Source organism: Eptatretus burgeri, chromosome 7 (genome assembly GCF_056783735.1).
Source record: "Eptatretus burgeri isolate ZD-2024b chromosome 7, Ebu_testis_v1, whole genome shotgun sequence".
Lineage (NCBI taxonomy): Eukaryota > Metazoa > Chordata > Myxini > Myxiniformes > Myxinidae > Eptatretus > Eptatretus burgeri.
Window position 1 is genome coordinate 34,605,613 of NC_140967.1, and position 16,351 is coordinate 34,621,963.

At 46.1% G+C, this 16,351-nt stretch overlaps 1 protein-coding gene across 1 annotated transcript in view; it reads right to left on the bottom strand.

The window, feature by feature from the left end:
* LOC147023008 (growth arrest-specific protein 6-like) overlaps positions 1-16,351 on the bottom strand; it is a 140,097-nt gene that overhangs the window by 79,357 nt on the left and 44,389 nt on the right. Inside the window, exon 7 of the mRNA XM_085888016.1 lies at positions 15,083-15,211. Coding sequence (XP_085744142.1) covers positions 15,083-15,211 — 129 coding nt within the window. The remainder of the gene's footprint in view (positions 1-15,082; positions 15,212-16,351) is intronic.

The window sequence follows — 16,351 nt, forward strand, 5'->3', positions numbered from 1 at the left end:
TATTGTCATTGAACAAATTTGGTTAATGTTATTAAATTATTATTTGTTCTATTTCATTTGCTTGTGTCCGTGTATCTGATGTGGTCGAGTAGAACCCTTGTGGCTCCGTCCTTTACCACCATTTCTTTCCCACGTGTGCATTGATCTCAGAGTCTCGGCTGTAAGCCTCCAAGGGAGAGCTGTTTGGCCATCCGTCCAGGTGGGGGCTAAACCCCTTGGACATGACAACTGGAGTCAGGTAGTGCGATTTTTCAAACCCTGAATGACAACTGGTGTCGGAGCGGGATTTTTCGAGCCCCCCCCCACCCCCACAACCACCATGCCATTTTGCATCGCAGTGGGATTTCTGAATCGATCGGGACTACGACATTTGGTTCCGGAGCGAGCTAAGCTTAAAAACAAAAAAGAATTGGGAATATGAACTGTTAAACGATCACCTCTCTACCATTGAGGGAGAGGGGGTTGTAGTAAACGAGGTACAAATTGCATAGTTAATTGGCGTTGGGAGAAAAGAATGCTTGGAAATTTAAGGAAAATAAATAAATAAATATATTTCTTTTCTGAGGAGACTAGATGTGTGCACGAAATGGTGGACGAGCATGAAATGGTGATGATTGTACTAGATAGTGACCCACTGGAAGGAAGCGAGCCGGGGGGGGGGGGAGAGTTGAGTGATGATGATATGGTAGGAGCCTCCCCCGTCCTAAGCATCAGTACCTCCTCCACAGTGGAGGAAAATGAGACTCAGGGAGCAGGTGTGATGACCATCCAGGCCATGTGTGAGATGTTAATTAAAATGGATGAAAGGAATAAAGAATGAATGAATGAACAAATGAAAGAATTGAAAGAGCAAATAATGAACAAAGAAATGAGATAGAAGATGAAATTGAGGAACAAATGAATAAACAAAGGAATCAAATGAAGGAAATAAATGGACACTTGGAAGGAAAAATTGAAGGGGAAATAAAAGGCATCACTGATCAAATGAATAAGTTTGAGAAGGGAATATCACAGGAACTGAGGACACAAATTGATAGAGTATGGGAAATATATTAACGATTGGAAGACGAAATTGATGAGCAAAGGAATGAAATGGGAGGATTCAACATGGAGGGCTATCCCATCTGGGTGGATGCCATAATGTTACAGCTGGTAAAGGAATGGGGATCTTGTCAGCACCAGGGTGGCAGTTTAGTGCAAAAGTTGGAAACTCATGTTACAGAACAAAAGCGGGTGTTAGTTGATAAAGGCTTATGGGAGCCACAATTGACTGGGGAAAGGATGAATGGAATGTTACAGGAGCGGCTGAACACTTGGGCCAACACCGTCAAGGGAGAGGACATACAATCAAAAGTTTGTTAGCCTCAGTGGTGATGTTGATGGTTCTGTCAAGACCATGCTTCGACTGACTGACTCGTACAAAGTTGGGTTGGACTTGCTGCACTTTGATATTGGAGATGTTGCTGAACAGGGTCTAGCAGATTTGGCAGAGCCAATGTTTGAACCATTTGCAGGACATGTAGAGAAGGAGAGTTGCAGCACCGGTAGCTTAGTGTTGGTTGAGTGGGAGGCTCATCTTGAATTGGGTCAGAGTGAGTCAAGTGCAGGCTTAGAAGAGAAACAGGTCCGCATTTGCGTCTTGGGCACCTACCGAGAACAAGGTACCAACACCGTCTGGAATGGAGCAGGCACTTTATCCATTTCCAGCAACTCTATTCTCAGTTGAAAGTTCTGCAATTTGCTCCACAAGCTTTTGCACGATGGACACTGCAATGCTCTGCGGGATTCCTCACTTCAAGTTACTCGATGAAAGGAGTTGAGTTACATGTGGAACTACCGCCACAACCGTTGTGGTTGGCTTGTGGCCATCTATATCATGTTGAATATAAAGAAAGTTCACTGTCACATTGGGTGGGCGGTTTTTCGATCTGGTTTGGCAGTGACGGACAGGGAGCTTGGCACGACAGCAGGCCCGTAGCCAGGGCTCAGTATTAAGGGGGGCATATGAACTGGATGGGGGGGCACAATTATTATATTTAATTTTTTGATAACCCGTGATACTATTGTATTCATGCAGCATTGACACATCTATACTGAGGTTGCCGTCGCATACTAACCAAATTGATCTCAGCTAGATTTAATATGTTCCGATGTTTATGGCCTAAAATTATTCGAATGCAGGAGAGCCGCAACAAACTGGCACATTCACAATGCAAATATTCAATGATTACACAATTGGCACCAATTCAGGTGCACTTATACAAGGTGTTGTGAAGAATTGGCATTAGAAAATTAATATACCAGAGATACAATGACTAAACGGGGGAGGTTGGCACCAGAATCAGTGCACTTTGAAATAAGATACAGTAGGCTATGACCTGCGATCATCACGTTAAACTATCAACAGCAAATACGACCAGCCTGAAGATACCACAAGGTCTGCATTTAAAGCAGTCAATTACACAGAGGTAAGTTTATGCACAAAGCACGAGATATGGGATATGCAAAGCACCAAACACAACATTTAACTTAAACATCAGAAGTACAAAGCAGCCGACCACGGCAGGTGCTGACCACAACCACAACCACACACGCATCACCAGCAGTCACACACACAATCTGAACTCCTCGTATAGTTTATATACCACTGTACTCACTGTCAGAAGAGCTGCAGGCGATGTGTCTCGGTGTGGAATCTTCTGAGGACCTTCTCCTTCCATTCATTCAGGCATTTACGTGTGAGGTCTCTCTCGAAGGCCAGCTGTACCAGTTGTGCCTTGCGTGCATGGCGCATGGACCGTCGATGGTCAGTGAAGACATTCCTCAATGTTGAGAATGAGTTTTCACACATGGCAGTGGACGCACCAAATGTTAGTCCAAGTCTCATAGCAGTCACTACACTTGGCATGGCTTCCAGCGTTTTGTGTTGTCCATCTCTCGTTTGGCTACTTTTCTGTCTGTGAGCGAATAAACTGCTTTGCAACCACACACTCTGTTTCACTGATGGTTGACTTTGTTAATGTCATTATGTGCTGGAGCAAGTGGGGATCCAAAAACGTGCCATTTTCAGGATTCAAGGCAGCGAGTGAACGGGCGAGTTGTGTGTTGCACTCACTGAAGCGCTGAGCGATCTCGCCAAGCACAGTGTCAATTGCGCTGTAAAAAACCCTCTGCAGTTCCGTCTTGTCATTGTCATTGTTTTGTCCTGTAGTCTCCAAAACTACAAACTGTTCCAAGTTCTTATGCATTGTGCGTCTCTGTTTTAGTGGTGCAGGTGTAGAAGTGCGAGCATCGTTGGCCTTGTTCCACTGATCAGTGAACTCATCCCTCAGAGCGGAGTTTCTTCACACACTCTGAAGCACTCGCCACCAGTTCCAACCCCGTTAGCAAGTCCATGTCCTCTGCCTGCAAGAGTCCGTTAGGGCCATCTAACAACATCAGCAGTTTTTGTACAAAGATAGCAATGAACATGAAGGCAGGCCCAGAGACTTTTCACAAAAGCCCAATAGCCTCCATCCTCATCTCTGCACCGTAGGCGCGCTCTGCATCAATCTCCGACAGTAAGGATGTGATATCCTTAAAAGATCCTGATCACAGACACGGTGGCTAAATGTCCCGTCCACCTTTGATCAAGAAGTCGTTTTAACCGCTCACCTTTATACTGTGCAGCAACAGTGGGCTTTCTGAAGAATTTATACAGGCAACAACAAACCTCGAGAAAATCAGTGACAGCTTTCTCTGCTGCCAGTGCATGGATAACTACCAGATGGAGTTGGTGATTTAAGCAGTGCACATGGGGGATTTCTCTTTCCAATATCTCTTGCAACAACTTTTGCACCCCACCGTGCTTCCCAGCCATTACCGAAGCCCCGTCGTACACCTGACTTCATATTTTTGACGTGTCAAGTCCTGTTTTTGTCAGCTCTGCAATTATTAGGTCTGTCAATGTTTTTGCATCTCCAGTGTCGGCTGTAGCTATTGTGAGTAGACGCTCTGTTGCTTCATTTGATGCCGATACAAAGCGAATGATGATTGATATGTTCTCACATTCAGTGGGGTCCCTCGTCCCATCCAACTTGATGGTAAACCACGATGTGCCTACTTCTTCCACGATAGCATCCGTCACAACATTACTCAATGTGCAGATCAGTTCATTCTGCATTTCCGGACTAGTATAGTTTGCGATTCGTGGGATATGCTTTATTATTTCAGCTAGCTCGGTGTCTTTTTTGAGCCCACTGTGCCCGTCTGACATATCTTCAAAATTATCAAGGCTCCCTCTAAAAGGTATTTGATTTTCGGCGAGAAATCCCACAACATCTATAAGAGCAGACACATAGTACCGGTTTCTATTTATCTGGTCAGCATTGAGGAGTGTGGAAATCTCCTCACCACAATCGATGCGCCTCTCATTCGCCTTCCACCTCAAAACACAAGTTCAATGTTCCTTTGAAGTTGCGTGTTTGTGAAACCCCCTGCCTTTCTCAACGGCATGTTTCCAATTCCGGTAGCCTCGCAATGTGAAAGTAGAGTCCACTGGGCCACGTGCAGTGTTAAACTTCCGACATGGATAGCAGAATGCTGCATCTGTCTGCACACTGTATTCCAGCCATTCATTAGTCTGGTGCCACGAGGACACAAACGAGCGACTTTTGTTCTGTAACAGATGGCCAGGGTACCACTGTAGAACAACTTGAGTCAGTCTCTCACTTCCAAGATCATCGGGAAGCGGCTTGACAGTCACACCCGATCCCGAGGCCGCCGCCGAACGTGGCAACTCGGCTGCCTGTGCTGGGGCTCCAGCCGCAGGGCTAACGTTGCTGGCTTGGCCAGGTTGGCCAGCTTTTGTCGGTATTTCATCGACATGATCGTCTTTTCCTCCTCCTCCTCCTCCTCCAACTCCACACACGTCTTTCATCATCATCTTCATTTTCGTCGCTTGCATTTTTTTCCTTTTCTGAGCCATTTTCGTATATCCATCATCCACGTCTTTTTCTTTTGCTGCTAGCTCACGCTCTCTGTGATTCGTCCCTCGTGACTCGCGTCACTAATCTCGTGACTCGCGACATTTGACTGTTTTATTTATTAAATGATGCATGCTTCAAAAATAGGTTTTATCTGCATAATTTCAAATGTAAGCACGATTGCAAACACATATTTTTAATTTTTATAATAAAATTACTTTTGTAAGATGGAGGGTTGACGGGTTGTGAAGGTCACGTGGTGCACGTGCACTTCATCTGTAACAATGTAAATTTATGTCTTTTCCTTAATCATATTATGACTATATTACATTTATACCTAACTTACAACCAATCAGGTAACCTGCTCAATAGGGTCTCCATATCGAATAAGCTGATTGGCTATTCCTTAAAACTAAATGATCCACGATATATATATATATATATATATATATATATATATATATATATATATATATATATATATATATATATATATATATATATATATATATATATACTGTATATATATTGTTACGTTTGAGGGGGGGGTATGCATTCAAAGGGTAATTAGGATGTTTAATTAGGGATGCCATGCTGTTCGACTGTACCAGGATCTCGATGTTATAAGTAGCAATTCAGTGGTGATAAGTTGTCTAGTAAATGTTCATTTCTTCAAGGGGGAAATGATAATTGTCATGTAATTAGATAGGGACACGGGTTAGGGTAAGGGTGTCTGTGTAAACCCTGTTAGTATTCCCTGGAGGCTTGCCGTGACGTCACAGGACAGTGCTGCGGATGGCTCCGCCCCGTGATCACGATTGGCGGAAGGCGACGGCGGAGGGCCAATAAAACGGCTCGATTGGAAATGACGAGGACTCGAGGATAAAAAGGTTCTGTTCAGGAAAAAGGTGGGAGGAAGAAGATCGGTGAGCAGGAATTGCGACCCCCTTCAAGGAGATTCACCCCTGGTGGCTAACGGTGACAGTGTCTGGAGGCAACTGGAAGAGGGTCTGGTTGGGCGACCAAGGCGGGTAGGACCTTGGCGACCCAGGAAGGCCAGAGGAGCCAGTGAGACCCCTTCCAGTGTGTTGTACGGGATGAGAGCTGATGGCTACCAGGGGGGTGGGAATCAAAGGGAGCGGGGGTGGAGAAACGTCCGGGTTGGACTAAAGCTTACCTGTGGGCATGGTTGCACCTGAGATGCCCCCATTATCTTGTGGTAACCCACCCCACGGCCATGACGGGATTCAGCCTGCATCATTAAAATGGGGACCTTGACCTAGAAATGTGATGATGACCATGGTATGAGTGATGTGAAGATGTGTGAGTCCCACTCGATCCCGCACAACTTGACATGTGCAGCAAGGGCATGATGTCCGCATAATTTTGGGGCGAGCAAATTTGAAAATTGGCTCCCCAGGTAAACGCTGGGTCTATTAGCATCCACTGGGGGACGCGGTCAAGTGTAAATATCCCATGAATAGTGTCGTTAAGGCTTAGAGTAGGAATGTAAAGTATGTGTTGTGTTTTTGTGGAACCTTTTGTTTCCCCTCCCCAGATCACTGGTAGAGTGTTTGGCAAAAGCGATGATCCAGAGGATGGAGTGCAACTTCGCTCAGTGCTCTCATGTGATAAAATAAAAAATAATTAAAAAAATGAATGATTGTTTAGGCGAGGATAAGGCCATAAGGGGGTAGTACATTAAGCAGGATAGGTAAGTTAGCTGCGGCTCGCTGCCCATTGCCCCTCCTACTTTATTTCGTTAGGTTAAATAGGTGTGAGTCAAGCCTGGTGTTGGCACAGTGGTTAGGGCAGCAGCTTGGGATCCAAAAAGTCCTGAGTTCAAGCCCCGTTGGGCCACTGAATTAATACACCAGGGGGTTGACTCAGCCTGTCATCCTTCCGAGGTCGGTGAAATGAGTACCAGTATACTGGGCCGGTGTATACCCCGGTTAAAATAGGTGTACCATATCCCTGCATCGTAAGAGGCGACCAGGGTTGCGTCAGGAAGGGCATCCGGTGTAAAACATGTGCCAAATCACTATGCGGATCAGACAGATGATCCGCTGTGGCGACCCCTAACGGGAGCAGCCGAAAGAGGAAGAAGAAGAAATAGGTGTGAGTCAGTAAGTGTTAAGGCTGGTACGGTAGCGCCTGTGATATACCTTGCAGGAGCTGCGGTACCAGAGGAGGGGGCAGTGTTACGTTTGAGGGGGGGTATGCATTCAAAGGGTAATTAGGATGTTTAATTAGGTATGCCATGCTGTTCAAGTGTACCAGGATCTCGATGTAATAAGTAGCAATTCAGTGGTGATAAGTTGTCTAGTAAATGTCCATTTCTTCAAGGGGGATATGATAATTGTCACGTAATTAGATAGGGACACGGGTTAGGGTAAGGGTGTCTGCGTAAACCCTGTTAGTATTCCCTGGAGGCTTGCCGTGATGTCACAGGACAGTGCTGCGGATGGCTCCGCCCCGTGATCACGATTGGCGGAAGGCGACGGCGGAGGGCCAATAAAACGGCTCGATTGGAAGTGACGAGGACTCGAGGATAAAAAGGTTCTGTTCGGGAAAAAGGTGGGAGGAAGAAGATCGGTAAAGAAAAACCGTTTTGGTGGAGGCTGTTGTGCTGGGAGCGTGCTGTTTTGTTGGGCTGATTCGATCCTGGATTGATCGTGTCTCATGGCCTTGGTGTGCCTCGTGCCTCACCTCGGTTGGCTCTGGGGTTCTGCTGGCTGGGAGTACGGGGTCGAACGGCGGGTGGACCTGCCTCCCTCTCCTGCTCGCAACTTGGCGCCAGAACTGGTTCCCTGGCGGCTGTGAGCGGACTTGGGCCAGGACCAGGAGGTCGACAGCACCACGGTGTCTCCTGCCCCTGACGAGCGCAACGCCAGCTCGTCCGACGCCAATCCAGGGACTGTTGCGTTTACACCACGGGCCAGCCTGACCACCAGGACCAGCTACGTTGTGTGTGTGTGTGTGTGTGTGTGTGTGTGTGTGTGTGTGTGTGTGTGTGTGTGTGTGTGTGTGTGTGTGTGTGTGTGTGTGTGTGTGTGTGTGTGTGTGTGTGTGTGTGTACCTGGCGCCTTAGAGGGTTTGAGATTTGTATATCCATTGGAATTGTTTGTGTTTTCCCCACGCCCAAACCCACACCACCATCCCGTCGAATCGCCCCGGATCCCTCCTCTTGCCGAGTCTTATTATTTCTGGTTAGAGAAATAAACATCATTAACTCAGTGAAAAGCGACTCGTGCCACCTTCCTCGTCCCGTTTGCGGTAGAGCGATTAGAACCGCCATCTTTGGGTTGTAAAGGATAAACCGCCTCCATCGTTTCGGCTCATTCTACGTTAGCGGGACTGTTCAAGTCCTGTGGACGTCACAATATATATCTTCTTCTTCTTCTTCTTTCGGCTGCTCCCGTTAGGGGTCGCCACAGCGGATCATCCGTATGATCCGCATTGTGATTTGGCACATGTTTTACACCGGATGCCCTTCCTGACGCAACCCTGGTCGCCTCTTACGACACAGGGATATGGTACACCTATTTTAACCGGGGTATACACCGGCCCAGAATACTGGTACTCATTTCGCCGACCTCAGAAGGATGACAGGCTGAGTCAACCCCCTGGTGTATTAATTCAGTGGCCCAACGGGTTTTGAACTGAGGACCTTTTGGATCCCAAGCCGCTGCCCTAACCACTGCTCCAACACCAGGCTGAGATATATATATATATATATATATATATATATATATATATATATATATATATATATATATATATATATATATATATATATATATAAAACCACCCACAACATCGACATTCGATACAAGGTCTTGGCTGCTGGCATTGGTGCTTGCGTTATTAACTTTTATCTTGTGGTCTTGGACTGTATTGTCTTGCCAATTGCTTTTGGAGATGCGCTGGGAAGCACACACTTATCTCTTGACTGTTATTCAAAGAAGGATATTATTAAAGAACAGTTAATCCAAGAAGGCCACATTATTCACCATGTTGAACATCTGGAATAAGGGTTTTAGTTCACACAGGTGAACTCTTAAACAGCAAGTTCAGAGTGGGCACTCATCCTTAAACACGAAGTTGTTCACAGGGTGCAACAGGGCATAAATGGGTGGCCTACAAGTGGGGGGGCACCAGATGCACCATGGGGGGGGGCATTGCACCCAAATGCTCCCCCCAGCGACGGGCCTGCACTACAGGAGAGAGGGGCATTGGTGCCATCTTTTGGCTGATAGTGGAGCTGTTTGCCTGTATGGTCGGTGAGCTTCGCTGTTTTGAAGCAGGTTCTGCATCTTTGGATCCATCACATGCTATCTCCATGACACAGGCTGGACAGTGTGTTTGGCACCTCTCACCCAGGTCATGCCAGATCTGAGTCTTCGAATCTCCCATCCCACCGAGGTGCAACTGTAGTGCAATTGGGTGCAGGTACCGCAAACGAGGGCATCTATGCTGGTTGAGCATGTGAGTCCAGTGGTGGTGATTCCAGAAAAGGAAGAGTCAGAACTTGAGCCGGAACCAGAACCACAGCCTTTGCTGATTCTGGAACCCAGTATTACAAAGGGACCCGATGAAAAAGATCTGATAGAGAGTTTACGCCAGGAGAACAGAGCATTGCGAACTGAACTGCAGTCGTTCAAGAGTGAAACCCAGAAGGTGATGAAAAGTCTTCAGGAGAAAGTGCGTGAGCTCGAGGCTGAGTTGGATAATGATCGCAGCTGCTGGCTGCATTGCAGATTAGTGCTCTAACCCTGCAAGCTGAATTCAATGCTCTGTGCCAGCAGCAAGCCAAACGAGCATGGCGAGGGCTCACTGGAGCTGAAAAAAAAGTGAGGGCAAGTAAACTGCGGTATGGGAAGATGAAAGAGAAACATAAAGAGTTGAACGAAGCCAAAACACATCCCAACTCACTCCAACTCTCATCGCAGGCGGCTGAGCAGATGAGCATAACAGCCTCGGGTCATGTGATGGTGTTTGCGTTAGCCATAGAGGTTGTTTGTCTGGCTATTGTCTATTGTGGATGGTGGAGGGCAGTTGCCGGTATCTATGCGTGCCTGGGAGTTATCCTCATGCTGGTTGTGGGTTGGCCGGTCGTGGCCTTATTCCGCCCTCGGCCTGGCGCACCCAAGAGATAAAGTTTTAATTGGGTCCGCTGGGCTGTGGCAATGTCTGCTTGGATTATGGCTGTGGCCACAGTTTTTCCTGGAGGAAGATACAGGCATTGGTCGGGACAGGATGAGAGAATTCTAGGATTACTAGTTCCTGGAGGAGTATACAGGCATCGACTGCGAGAGGATGTGAGAATTCTAGGTTTACCAGATCCTGTAGGGGGATACAGGCTTCTGGGGATGGCCCAGAGAACGTTGGGTTTACCAGATACTGGAGGAGGATGTAGGCATCAAACGAGACAGGATGAGAGAATTCTAGGATTACCAGATCCTGGAGGAGGATGTTGGTATCGAATGGGACAGGATGAGAACTCGAGGATTACCAGATCCCAGAGGAGGACACAGGCAGCGATCAGGAGTATATGAGAGAATTCAACCTACTAGATCCTGGAGGAGGATGTAGGCATCGATCGAGGGTGGATGAGAGAAATGTGTATATACCAGATCTCGGAGGAGGATGTAGACCTCTGGGAATGAATGAGAGAAATTTGGGTCTATCAGATCCTGGAGGGGGGGGGGTACAGGCAGAGATCCTGCTGCCTCTCACAATAATGTTTGTAGACACAGTTCTTGCAGCTGATCTGATTCTTTGACACCTCATCAAGGGTGTGCTTAAAGTCTACAATTGCACCCAATCATTAGCCAAGATGATCTACAAGATTTTGGAATGATAGACAAATTTTTAAATAAATAAATAAATTTATAGTATGGAGTCCAGAGTTTGAAAGCATTGAATTGAATTGAATGAAAGTGGATTAAAAGGGTGCGAAGAAAATTTAGAAGGGGCGGATGACACTTTGAGACCCGACCAACCTGCGACAACTTACATTTCGGGCAAAGTGCTTTGATGCTTATTCTTCCAATGTTTCAGTTTTGCGAGAAATTGGGAAATGGGTAATTTGGATGAGAGCGAGCGAGAGTGACTGTGAGAGCCACAATGGGGGAGCTTGCATGCTGCATGAGTCTGCATACGGCATGAGCTGTGTGAGCCGACATGCAGCACGGGCTGCACAGGTCTGGATGTGGCATGAGCTGACACACCTGTGTTAGGTGAAGCAGGAGCCGCATCCATGCTCTAATCTGCACTCTGTGTACTTTCTTTTTGTCTACATTTCTCCAGAATGATTGACGCACCATGTCCTGTGTATAGACTATGTTAAGACTGTGATAGTGGGCTCTGTAAGTGTTAATAATAATTACTGTTCTCTTGTGCATTTTCATTGTGATTTCTGTCCATCCATTGTAAATACATGCTCATGATTGCTCTTGCAAATACAGTAAAACTTCCTCCAATGCGGCTTCCTTGAGTACGGTTTCCAATTTACACACTGAAATAAATGCGTCAAAAACCTCCCCAACACGAGGGTGTGTTTCACATTTACCCGATTATAGCTGATATTTTCCAAAAGATTTATATTATTCTTATTCCTTGTTACTGTACTGTACTTTACTTCACTCTTCTCCACACAAGGGAGGAGTTTGTAGACTAAAAAGACCCCCCTTGTGTGGACAAGGGTTAATTCATGTTTAATTACCTTTGCATTCTGCGAAAGGTTATGTTTTGGTCGGCGTGTATTTATTTATTTATTTATTTATTTATTTGTAATCTTGTGATTCGCATAACTCAAAAAGTATTAAACCGAATTGCATGAAATTTGGTGGGATGATTGGTTATTAGCCAGGAAGCATTAGATTAGATTTTGGGATCGTTCGGGTCAAAGGTCAAGGTCAAGGTCACGAAAAGGTCAAAATCGTCTTTTTACGATAACACGGTAAATTTTTATTCAATTTGCATACAACTAACGCCAAAATGTTCAGAATTCAACGCCTCATCTTGTGATATGCAATATGACACAATGACGCCCATACTCTTGTTGCCGGTTAGGAGTCAAAGGTCAGGGGGGTCACGACCTTGAAAAATATGCGGTTTTTGTCATAACGTGGTCAATTCTTGTCCGCTTTACATGAACCCAGCACCAAAATGTTCAGAATTTAATTCCCAATTTTGTGACACAATGACGTCATAACACATGTCACCGATTGGGGTAAAATGTCGGGGTGGAGGGGGGGTCACGCCCTTGAAAAAATGTGGTTTTCGGCATAACTCAGTCAATTCTTATTCGATTTGCATGAAGCCAGCATCAAACGAGATTACCTTCTCTTGTTGAAACGTTGTATTCACCGAGCTTGCGAGTGAAGACTCGCCAATACGATGTGAGTTGATTGTTGTTTAGTCCGTAGTCCCCGAAAGTCGGCGGGGGGGGGGGGGTCATGACATTATAGATATGTGGTTTGTGTTATAAGACCATTCATATGAAACCAGTTCCGCACACTCATACCAAGAACAAAAAAGGTAGTGGCGGCGAAGGTATGCGCTCTATGAGTACCCGTTCTAGTTTATACATACGATGATACGAGTCGCCACCTGCCGTCATAGCAATCACAGTTCAAATTTACAAAAATAAAAAAGTCTGAAGTTCAAGTGGGCCATGGAGTCAGCTTTAAATCCCGACACAGAACTTCACAGGGAGTTAAAACAGAAGGCAAAGCAAGTGCCTCTAACACAATTCTTTAGGCCTACTTCAACAGCGACACCAGCACGTCAACACCACCCATCAGCAAATCATCACCCAAACCTCCAACAACCACCTCACAATAATGGGAGTTATTTTGCAATCACAGTACTGTGACGTTCACGGGACTTGAACAGTCCCGCCAACGTAGAATGAGCTGAAACGATGGAGGCGGTTTATTTATTTATAACCCAAAGATGGCGGTTCTAATCGCTCTACCGCAAACGGGACGAGGAAGGTGGCACGAGTCGCTTTTCACTGAGTTGATAACGTTTATTCCTCTAAGCAGAAATAACAAGACTCGGCAAGAAGAGGGATCCGGGGCGATTCGACGGGATGGTGTGGGATCGGGCGTGGGGAAAACACAGACAATTCCAATGAATATACAAATCTCAAACCCTCTAAGGCGCCAGGTACACACACACACACACACACACACACACACACACACACACACACACACACACACACACACACACACACACACACACACACACAAAACGTAGCTATTTCTGGTGGTCAGACTGGACCGTGGTGTGGACGCAACAGTCCTGGATTGGCGTCGGACGAGCTGGCCTTGCTCTCGTCAGGGGGGCAGGAGAAACCGCGGTGCTGTCGACCTCCTGGTCTTGGCCCAAGTCCGCTCACAGCCGCCAGGGAACCAGTTCTGGTGCCAAATTGCGAGCAGGAGAGGGAGGCAGGTCCGCCCGCCGTTTGACCCCGTACTCAGAGCCAGCAGAACCCCAGAGCCAACCGAGCTGAGGCACGAGGCTCAGGAAGGCCTCGAGACACGATGAAACCAGGGCCGAATCAGCGCAACAACAAGCACGCTCCCAGCACAACAACCTCCACCCCAAAAAAAACGGTCTTTCTGTCCCGATCTTCTTCCTCTTTCTTTTCGACCCCGAACAGAACCTTTTTATGCTCCCGTCCTCGTCACTTCCAATCGAGCTGTTTATTGGCCCTCCGCCGTCGCCTTCCGCCAATCGTGATCACGGGGCGGAGCCATCCGCAGAACTGTCCTGTGACGTCACAGCAAGCCTCCAGAGAATACTAAAAGGGGTTTACGCAGACACACTTACCCTATCCCGTGTCCCTATCTAATTACGTGACAATTATCATTTCCCCCTTGAAGAAATGGACATTTACTAGACAACTTATCACCACTGAATTGCTACTTATTACATCGAGATCCTGGGAAACTCGAACAGCATGGCATACCTAATTAAACATCCTAATTACCCTTTGAATGCATACCCCCCCCTCAAACGTAACAGTACTATTATGATACAAACACTTATTTTAATGTATATTTAATAATGCTGTACCATTCCAGACAAAGAAACATGTAAAAAAATTTTAAAAAGCGAGAAAGGCTGTTTTAGGGTCAGTTTTTTTGGGAGTCTGGAACATATCCTCAATTTCCCCATATGTTTAATCATACCTCTAATACATTCCTCCAATACAAGGTTATCCCAGAATGGATCCACATGCATTGGAGGAAGTTTTACTGTACATGGCATTGCTGATTGAATAAACCTTGTTGTGCTTGTTGAATAAATGTGCTTGTTAAACCTTTCCGGCCTGCTTGCCTTTGTCCTTTCCTCCTTTGGTCTGACACTGTGTGTAAGTTTAGTTAGATTGGATGTTTTGCCCCACTGATTGGCTCCGTGATTATGCAACAGCCGTACATGGTTCGCTCGGTCATAAATGATAAAAAAGATGGGTGGCTGTTGAGGGCATGACCCCTAATTACGCTTGCCATGCCAATGATAAGGTAATGCATAACCAAGGAGTGAAAACCCTGCTAGGTTCGGGGGCTCTAATCCGCGGCCACCAACACATTGGATCGCATGGATATCTGTGGCCGACATCCTCAGGACCTGAGGTTGGGTAGAGGTCTCAGGAGCTACCTTGTGATAATCCCAAGACCCCGGATTCCAAACAAGATGGGGAAATAGTGGTCAAAAATGTTTCCAGTTTTTTTTGAGATAAAATGTGGAAGTGTACATATAATAGAATCGTGGTGTTTGTCTCCCATTTACGGCGGCCGCTTCCCAAGTTGTGTTTGAAAAGCTGCACACGCAGGAAAAAAAAAATCAACATTCACTTTTAAAATAACAGGAGAACAGGCATGAATAATGTTGATGCCAAATTATATTTTGCAAGCAGGATATTGATTAACTTCAATTTCTCCCATCACTGTTGACAGGTACTTTTGCTTGTGAGATATAATTCATCATGGGACAAGTTAACAGAATTGTGGTGCCAGTTGATGGTGTGTTTTTGTGTATACAAACAAAGCACAAATAAATGGATCTGCGATATTTTCAAAAAGGCAAACTGTCTGCACCTGTACAGGTTTGCTCGATTTTGTTGTAGTTGTATCCAAATGGACAGCGGCATGTGTAGTGTCCAGGGTAGTTTTCACACACGATGTTTGGTCCACACAACGTTGGATCTCTGAAGCACTCGTCATCATCTATGCAGAAACCACATACTGAATTACACCAATCACCAACATATGGCATAGGCACTCCAACCAATCATCAAAATATGGAACAGGCAACCCAACTAATCACCAATATATGGTATAGGCACCAAAACCAATCACCAATAGATGGGACAGGCACCAAAATCAATCTTCAATATATGGTACAGGCACCCCAACAAATCACCAATATATGGAACAGGCACCGCCACCAATCACCAATATATGGTACAGGCACCAAAACCAATCACAAATATATGGTACAGGCACCAAAACCAATCTTCAAGAAATGGTACAGGCACCAAAACCAATCTTCAATATATGGTACAGGCACCCCAACAAATCACCAATATATGGTACAGGCACCGCCACCAATCACCAATATATGGGACAGGCACCCCACCCAATCATCAAGATATGGAAGAGGCACCCCATCCAATCATCAATATATGGTACAGGCACTCCAAGCAATCATCAATATATGGTGCAGGCACTCCAACCAATCATCAATCTATGGTACAGACACCCCAACCAATCAGCAATATATGGTACAGGCAACAATACCAATCATTAATATATGGTACAGGCACCAAAACCAATCATCAATATATGGTACAGGCACCCCAACAAATCACCAATATATGGTACAGGCACCAAAACCAATCACCAATATATGGGACAGGCACCAAAACCAATCATCAATAAATGGTACAGGCACCCCAACCAATCACCAATATATGGTCTTCTTCTTCTTCTTCTTTCGGCTGCTCCCTTGAGGGGTCGCCACAGCGGATCATCCGTATGATCCGCATCGTGATTTGGCACACGTTTTACACCGGATGCCCTTCCTGACGCAACCCTGGTCGCCTCTTACGACACAGGGATATGGTACACCTATTTTAACCAGTGGTATACACCGGCCCAGTACACTGGTACTCATTTCGCCGACCTCGGAAGGATGACAGGCTGAGTCAACCCCCTGGTGCATTAATTCAGTGGCCCGACGGGGCTTGAACTCAGGACCTTTTGGATCCCAAGCCGCTGCCCAAACCAATGCGGCAACACCAGGCTCCAATCACCAATGTATGGTACAGGCACCGCCAATCACCAATATATGGTACAGGCACCGCA